The sequence below is a fragment of the Nerophis ophidion genome, linkage group LG08 (assembly GCF_033978795.1).
Source record: "Nerophis ophidion isolate RoL-2023_Sa linkage group LG08, RoL_Noph_v1.0, whole genome shotgun sequence".
In the NCBI taxonomy this organism is placed as follows: Eukaryota; Metazoa; Chordata; class Actinopteri; order Syngnathiformes; family Syngnathidae; genus Nerophis; species Nerophis ophidion.
Window position 1 is genome coordinate 15,836,466 of NC_084618.1, and position 9,363 is coordinate 15,845,828.

General features: G+C 33.6%; 1 protein-coding gene across 7 annotated transcripts in view; it reads right to left on the minus strand.

Annotated features, from left to right (window-relative positions):
- rilpl1 (Rab interacting lysosomal protein-like 1) overlaps nucleotides 1-9,363 on the minus strand; it is a 53,380-nt gene that overhangs the window by 25,647 nt on the left and 18,370 nt on the right. For all 7 annotated transcript variants that reach the window (XM_061907846.1, XM_061907845.1, XM_061907844.1 and 4 more), the window contains exon 3: nucleotides 4,928-5,046. In XM_061907846.1, coding sequence (XP_061763830.1) covers nucleotides 4,928-5,046 — 119 coding nt within the window. The remainder of the gene's footprint in view (nucleotides 1-4,927; nucleotides 5,047-9,363) is intronic.

A 9,363-nucleotide genomic window follows, 5' to 3' on the forward strand; every position in this document is an offset into this window, starting at 1 on the left:
ATTTTTATATTTAATTTAATTTTTTTGACTTTCAATTCCTAAATCTCTAGATTTTAGAAAAACAATCCCACTAATATTCTTGGGGACCCAAAAGCGTCCCACTCACAAATGTGTTAAAAATATGTCTTCATTTCTTTTATTTTGTTTTTCACTTTCAATTCCTCAATCTCTAGATTTTAGGAAAAAAAATCCCATTAATATTCCTGGGCACCCAAAATGGTCCCACTCATTAAAGTGCTAAAAATATGTCATAATTTTTTTATTTTTTTTTTACTTTCAAATCCTAAATCTTTAGATTTTAGAAAAACAATCCCACTTAAGAACCCAAAAGGGTCCCACTCATAAAAGTGAAAAAATGTCATTAATTTTTTGACTTTCAATTCCTAAATCTCTAGATTTTAGAAAAACAATCCCACTAATATTCTTGGGGACCCAAAAGGGTCCCACTCACAAGTGTGTTAAAAATATGTTATCATTTCTTTTATTTTGTTTTTCACTTTCAATTCCTCAATCTCTAGATTTTAGGGAAAAAAATCCCATTAATATTCTTGGGTACCCAAAATGGTCCCACTCATAAAAGTGCTAAAAAATATGTCATAATTTTTTTTTTTTTTTTTACTTTCTAATCCTAAATCTTTAGATTTTAGAAAAACAATCCCACTTAAGGACCCTTCCCACTAATAAAAGTGTTATAAATATGTCTTCATTTCTTTTATTTTGTTTTTCACTTTCAATTCCTCAATCTCTAGGTTTTAGGGGAAAAAATCCCATTAATATTCTTGGGGACCCAAAAGGGTCCCACTAATAAAAGTGTTATAAATATGTCATCATTTCTTTTATTTTGTTGTTCTCTTTCAATTCCTCAATCTCTAGATTTTAGGAAAAAAAATCCCATTAATATTCTTGGGGACCCAAAAGGGTCCCACTCATAAAAGTGTTAAAAAATGTCATATTTTTTCTATTTTCAATTCTTAAATCTCTTTTTTAGAAAAACAATCCCACTTAAGGACCAAAAAGGGTCCCAATCATAAAAGTGAAAAAATATGTCATAATTTTTATATTTTATTACATTTTTTGACTTTCAATTCCTAAATCTCTAGATTTTAGAAAAACAATCCCACTAATATTCTTGGGGACCCAAAAGGGTCCCACTCACAAATGTGTTAAAAATATGTCTTCATTTCTTTTATTTTGTTTTTCACTTTCAATTCCTCAATCTCTAGATTTTAGGAAAAAAAATCCCATTAATATTCTTGGACACCCAAAATGGTCCCACTCATAAAAGTGCTAAAAATATGTCATTATTTTTTTATTTTTTTTTTAACCTTCAAATCCTAAATCTTTAGATTTTAGAAAAACAATCCCACTCAAGGACCCAAAAGGGTCCCACTCATATAAGTGAAAAAATGTCATTAATTTTTTTACTTTTAATTCCTAAATCTCTAGATTTTAGAAAAACAATCCCACTAATATGCTTGGGGACCCCAAAGGGTCCCACTCACAAATGTGTTAAAAATATGTCATTTCTTTTATTTTGTTTTTCACTTTCAATTCCTCAATCTCTAGATTTTAGGGAAAAAAATCCCATAAATATTCTTGGGTACCCAAAAGGGTCCCACTAATAAAAGTGCAAAAAATATGTCATCATTTTTTTTATTTATTTTTTTACTTAAATTCCTATATCTCTAGATTTTAGAAAAGAAATCCCACTCAAGGACTCCAAAGGGTCCCACTCATAAAAGTGAAAAAATATGTCATAATTTTTATATATTTTTTAATTTTTTGACTTTCAATTCCTAAATCTCTAGATTTTAGAAAAACAACCCCACTAATATTCTTGGGGACCTGAAAGGGTCCCACTAACAAACGTGTTAAAAATATGTCATCATTTCTTTTACTTAGTTTTTCACTTTCAATTCCTCAATCTCTAGATTTTAGGAAAAAAATCCCATTAATATTCCTGGGCACCCAAAATGGTCCCACTAATAAAAGTGCTGAAAATATGTCATTATTATTTTTTTATTTTTTTTACTTTCAAATCCTAAATCTCTAGATTTTAGAAAAACAATCCCACTTAAGGACCCAATAGGGTACCACTCATAAAAGTGAAAAAATATGTCATAATTTTTATATTTTATTTAATTTTTTTACTTTCAATTCTCAAATCTCTAGATTTTAGAAAAACAATCCCACTGATATTCTTGGGGACCCAAAAGGGTCCCACTCACAAATGTGTTAAAAACATGTCATCATTTTTTTATTTTGTTTTTCACTTTCAATTCCTAAATCTCTAGATTTTAGAAAAAAAATCCCATTAATATTCTTGGTGACCCAAAAAGGGTCCCATTCATAAAAGTGTCAAAATACATCAAATTTATGTTTTGTTTTTTTACTTTCAATTCCTGAATCTCTAGAATTTAGAAAGAAAATCCCACTAATGTTCTTTGGAACCCAAAAGGGTCCCACTCATAAAAAGTGATAAAAATACATCATATCTTTTTTTTTGTTTTGTTTTTCTACTTTCAATTCCTGAATCTCTAGATTTTTTAGAAAAACATCCCATTAATATTCTTGGGGACCCAAAAGGGTCCCACTTATAAAAGTGTTAAAAAATACATCATTTTCTTTTATTTTGTTTTTCACTTTCAATTCTTCAATCTCTAGATTTTAGAAATAAAAATCCCATTACTATTCTTGGGGGCCCAAAAGGGTCCCACTCATAAAAAGTGATAAAAATATGTCATCATTTTTATATTTTATTAAATCGTTTTACTTTCAATTCCAAAATCTCAAAATTTTAGAAAACAATCCCACTAATATTCTTGGGGACCCAAAAGGGTCTCACTCATTAAAGTGTTAATAATATGTCATCAGTTATTTTATTTTGTTTTTCAGTTTAAATTCCTAAATCTCTTCAGAAAAAAAATGCTATTAATATTCTTGGGGGCCCAAAAAGGGTCCCAATCATAAAAGTGTTGAAAATACTTCACACTTGTGTTTTTTTTTTTTAACTTTCAATTCCTGAATCTCTAGATTTTAGAAAAAAATCCCACTAATATTCTTGGGGAATAAAAAGTGATAAAAATATGTCATCATTTTTATATTTTATTAAATCGTTTTACTTTCAATTCCAAAATCTCAAAATTTTAGAAAACAATCCCACTAATATTCTTGGGGACCCAAAAGGGTCTCACTCATAAAAGTGTTAAAAATATGTCATCATTTATTTTATTTTGTTTTTCAGTTTCAATTCCTAAATCTCTTTAGAAAAAAAATGCCATTAATATTCTTGGAGGCCCAAAAAAGGGTCCCAATCATAAAAGTGTTGAAAATACTTCACACTTGTGGTTTTTTTTAAACTTTCAATTCCTGAATCTCTAGATTTTAGAAAAAAATCCCACTAATATTTTTGGGGACTCTATATGGTCCCACTCATAAAAAGTGATAAAAATATGTCATCATTTTTATATTTTATTAAATCGTTTTACTTTCAATTCCAAAATCTCAAAATTTTAGAAAACAATCCCACTAATATTCTTGGGGACCCAAAAGGGTCTCACTCATTAAAGTGTTAATAATATGTCATCATTTATTTTATTTTGTTTTTCAGTTTAAATTCCTAAATCTCTTTAGAAAAAAAATGCTATTAATATTCTTGGGGGCCCAAAAAGGGTCCCAATCATAAAAGTGTTGAAAATACTTCACACTTGTGTTTTTTTTTTAAACTTTCAATTCCTGAATCTCTAGATTTTAGAAAAAAATCCCACTAATATTCTTGGGGACCCTATAGGGTCCCACTCATAAAAATATGTCATCATTTTTATATTTCATTGAATCCTTTTACTTTCAATTCCAAAATCTCAAAATTTTAGAAAACAATCCCACTAATATTCTTGGGGACCCAAAAGGGTCTCACTCATAAAAGTGTTAAAAATATGTCATCATTTATTTTATTTAGTTTTTCACTTTCAATTCCTAAATCTCTTTAGAAAAAAAAATGCCATTAATATTCTTGGGGGCCCAAAAAGGGTGCCATTCATAAAAGTGTTGAAAATACTTCACACTTATGTTGTTTTTTTTTTTCTTTCAATTCCTGAATCTCTAGATTTTAGAAAAAAATCCTACTATTCTTGGGGACCCTATAGGGTCCCACTCATAAAAAGTGATAAAATATTGTCATCATTTTTATATTTTATTAAAATGTTTTACTTTCAATTCCAAAATCTCTAAATTTGAGAAAACAATCCCACTAATATTCTTGGGGACCCAAAAGAGTCCCACTCATAAAAGTGTTAAAAATATGTCATAATATTTTCTTTAAATTTTTACACATTTGTACACATAATTTTATTTTATTTCTTACCTTAAATTCCCAAATATCTAGATTTTTAGAAAAAAATACACTGACACCTAGTGGCCTTCTATAGTACTGCTATTCAGCAAATGTCATTATTAATATCATTATTAATATTTTGATAGCGGCATCTTCAAATAGAAAATAAACATGAGCAATACACTGACACCTAGTGGCCTTCTATAGTACTGCTGTTCAGCAAATGTCATTACCATTATTATTATGAATATAATTGTTTTGATAGTGGCATTTTCCATCCATTTCCTACAGCTTGTCTCTTTTCAAAGAGAAAATAAACATGAGCCATCACTCAAACCTAGTTGCTCTTCAGCAAGTGTCATTAATATTGTTGTTAAAATTCTGCTATTTATTTAGATTTGAAGGTGCTTGGCAGAGCAATACTGACACCTGGTGGCCTTCTACAGTACTGATGGAAGTGTATTGCTTGTTTTGTACTGAGCAGCCATAATATATGCATTTTCTGTTCTATGGTTGTCGTCACACTTTTCCTTTTTGCCTCTTTTTAGCGCGTTTAGGTCATTCTGTTGTCACGTGACTTTGAGGCGTCCTTACCGCCTCGATGTCCTCGTTCTTCAGGGTCAGCTCTCTGTCCTTGGCCCGGATCTCATCCCTCTGCTTGTCCACCACCTCTTTCAGCTTCTTCATCACCTGCCGCTCTCTCTCGCTCATGCCTGCGAAACACAACCCCTTCATTTTTAAACTGCTCACGCCTCCACGCACACACTTTAGTCCGTCTCTGTGTGTGTGTTCTCGTAATTCTACCCTTCTTCAGACACCAACAAGGAAAAGTAGCTTCCATAGGAGGACCAAGTTAGGACATAAGTCATGGTCCCGATGCGGAAAAATGTCTCATTTGCAGCCCTGCTGGGGAAATTTATCAAAATGAGGGTGGTCCCAAAAAGGACGGATTTTTCAAAATGACTGTGAGTCGCTTTTAAAAGTGCTCCCCCTCTGGCCAACATATAAAATAACAAGTGTGTGGGGGGAAAAAATAAGTGCTCCCCCTCTGGTAAACATATGTAATAACAAGTTTGTGTAAAAAAAATTAGTTGCTCCCCCTCTGGTCAACATATCAAATAAGAAGTGTGTGTAAAAAATTTGAAGTGCTCCCCCTCAGGTAAACATATGTAATAACAAGTGTGTGTAAAAAAATTTTAGTTGCTCCCCCTCTGGTCAACATATGAAATAACAAGTGTGTGTAAAAAAATTGAAGTGCTCCCCCTCTGGTCGACATATGAAATAACAAGTGTGCGTAAAAAATTTGAAGTGCTCCCCCTCTGGCCAACATATGAAATAAGTGTGTGGGGGGAAAAAAATAGGTGCTCCCCCTCTGGTCAACATATGAAATAACAAGTGTGTGTCAAAATTTGAAGTGCTCCCCCTCTGTTCAACATGTGAAATAACAAGTGTGTGTAGAAATTTGAAGTGCTCCCCCTCTGGTCAACATATGAAATAACAAGTGTGTTTGAAAAAAAAAATGAAGTGCTCCCCCTGTGGTCAAAATATGAAATAACAAGTGTGTGTAAGAAAAATTGAAGTGCTCCCCCTTTTGTCAACATATGAAATAAGTGTGTGTAAAAATTTGAAGTGCTCCCCTCTCTGGTCAACATATGAAATAACAAGTGTGTGTAAAAAAATTTAAGTGCTCCCCCTCTGGTCAACATATCAAATAAGAAGTGTGTGTAAAAAATTTGAAGTGCTCCCCCTCAGGTAAACATATGTAATAACAAGTGTGTGTAAAAAAAATTTAGTTGCTCCCCCTCTGGTCAACATATGAAATAACAAGTGTGTGTAAAAAAATTGAAGTGCTCCCCCTCTGGTCGACATATGAAATAACAAGTGTGCGTAAAAAATTTGAAGTGCTCCCCCTCTGGCCAACATATGAAATAAGTGTGTGGGGGGAAAAAAAATAGGTGCTCCCCCTCTGGTCAACATATGAAATAACAAGTGTGTGTCAAAATTTGAAGTGCTCCCCCTCTGTTCAACATGTGAAATAACAAGTGTGTGTAGAAATTTGAAGTGCTCCCCCTCTGGTCAACATATGAAATAACAAGTGTGTTTGAAAAAAAAATGAAGTGCTCCCCCTGTGGTCAAAATATGAAATAACAAGTGTGTGTAAAAAAATTGAAGTGCTCCCCCTTTTGTCAACATATGAAATAAGTGTGTGTAAAAATTTGAAGTGCTCCCCTCTCTGGTCAACATATGAAATAACAAGTGCGTGTAAAAAAAATTGAAGTGCTCCCCCTCTGGTCAACATATGAAATAACAAGTGTGTGTAAAAAAAATTGAAGTGCTCCCCCTTTTGTCAACATATGAAATAAGTGTGTGTAAAAATTTGAAGTGCTCCCCTCTCTCTGGTCAACATATGAAATAACAAGTGTGTGTAAAATAAATTGAAGTGCTCCCCCTCTTTTCAACATATGAAATAAGTGTGTTTGAAAAAAAAAATGAAGTGCTCCCCCTGTGGTCAAAATATGAAATAACAAGTGTGTGTAAAAAAAAATTTAAGTGCTCCCCCTTTTGTCAACATATGAAATAAGTGTGTGTAAAAGAAATTGAAGTGCTCCCCCTCTGGCCAACATATGAAATAACAAGTGTGTGTAAAATGTTGAAGTGCTCCCCCTGTGGTCAACATATAAAATAACAAGTGTGTGTAAAATGTTGAAGTGCTCCCCCCTCTGGCCAACATATGAAATAACAAGTGTGTGGGGGGGGGGGGGGGGGGGGAAATAAGTGCTCCCCCTCTGGTCAACAAGAAATAACAAGTGTGTGTCAAAATTTGAAGTGCTCCCCCTCTGGTCAACATATGAAATAACAAGTGTGTGAATTTTTTTTTTGAAGTGCTCCCCCTCTTGTCAACATGAAATAAGTGTGTGTAAAAATTTGAAGTGCTCCCCTCTCTGGTCAACATATGAAATAACAAGTGTGTGTAGAAATTTGAAGTGCTCCCCCTCTGGTCAACATATGAAATAACAAGTGTGTGTAAAAAAAAATTGAAGTGCTCCCCCTCTGGTTAACATATGAAATAAGAAGTGTGTGTAAAATAATTTGAAGTGCTCCCCCTCAGGTAAACATATGCAATAACAAGTGTGTGTAAAAAAATTAAGTTGCTCCCCCTCTGGTCAACATATGAAATAACAAGTGTGCGTGAAAAAATGTAAGTGCTCCCCCTCAGGTAAACATATGTAATAACAAGTGTGTGTAAAAAAATTTAGTTGCTCCCTCTCTGGCCAACATATGAAATAACAAGTGTGTGTACAAAATTTTAAGTGCTCCCCTTCTGGTCGACATATGAAATAAGTGTGGGCAAAAAAATTTTAAGTGCTCCCCCTCTTGTCAACATATGAAATAAGTATGTGTAAATTTGAAGTGCTCCCCTCTCTGGTCAACATATGAAATAAGAAGTGTGTGTAAAAAATGTGAAGTGCTCCCCCTCATGTAAACATATGAAATAACAAGTGTGTGTAAAAAAAATTGAAGTGCTCCCCCTTTTGTCAACATATGAAATAAGTGTGTGTAAAAATTTGAAGTGCTCCCCTCTCTCTGGTCAACATATGAAATAACAAGTGTGTGTAAAATAAATTGAAGTGCTCCCCCTCTTTTCAACATATGAAATAAGTGTGTTTGAAAAAAAAATGAAGTGCTCCCCCTGTGGTCAAAATATGAAATAACAAGTGTGTGTAAAAAAAAATTTAAGTGCTCCCCCTTTTGTCAACATATGAAATAAGTGTGTGTAAAAGAAATTGAAGTGCTCCCCCTCTGGCCAACATATGAAATAACAAGTGTGTGTAAAATGTTGAAGTGCTCCCCCTGTGGTCAACATATAAAATAACAAGTGTGTGTAAAATGTTGAAGTGCTCCCCCCTCTGGCCAACATATGAAATAACAAGTGTGTGGGGGGGGGGGGGGGGGGGGAAATAAGTGCTCCCCCTCTGGTCAACAAGAAATAACAAGTGTGTGTCAAAATTTGAAGTGCTCCCCCTCTGGTCAACATATGAAATAACAAGTGTGTGAAATTTTTTTTTGAAGTGCTCCCCCTCTTGTCAACATGAAATAAGTGTGTGTAAAAATTTGAAGTGCTCCCCTCTCTGGTCAACATATGAAATAACAAGTGTGTGTAGAAATTTGAAGTGCTCCCCCTCTGGTCAACATATGAAATAACAAGTGTGTGTAAAAAAAAATTGAAGTGCTCCCCCTCTGGTTAACATATGAAATAAGAAGTGTGTGTAAAATAATTTGAAGTGCTCCCCCTCAGGTAAACATATGCAATAACAAGTGTGTGTAAAAAAATTAAGTTGCTCCCCCTCTGGTCAACATATGAAATAACAAGTGTGCGTGAAAAAATGTAAGTGCTCCCCCTCAGGTAAACATATGTAATAACAAGTGTGTGTAAAAAAATTTAGTTGCTCCCTCTCTGGCCAACATATGAAATAACAAGTGTGTGTACAAAATTTTAAGTGCTCCCCTTCTGGTCGACATATGAAATAAGTGTGGGCAAAAAAATTTTAAGTGCTCCCCCTCTTGTCAACATATGAAATAAGTATGTGTAAATTTGAAGTGCTCCCCTCTCTGGTCAACATATGAAATAAGAAGTGTGTGTAAAAAATGTGAAGTACTCCCCCTCATGTAAACATATGAAATAACAAGTGTGTGTAAAAAAATTGAGTTGCTCCCCCTCTGGTCAACATATGAAATAATAATTGTGTGTAAAAAATTTTAAGTGCTCCCCCTCAGGTAAACATATGTAATAACAAGTGTGTGTAAAAAAATTGAGTTGCTCCCCTCTGGTCAACGTATGAAATAACAAGTGTGTGTGAAAAAATGTAAGTGATTAATAACAAGTGTGCGTACAAAATTTGAAGTGCTCCCCCTCTGGCCAACATATAAAATAACAAGTGTGTGGGGGGAAAGAAAATAAGTGCTCCCCCTCTGGTCAACATATGAAATAACAAGTGTGTGTCAAAATTTGAAGTGCTCCCCCTCTGGTC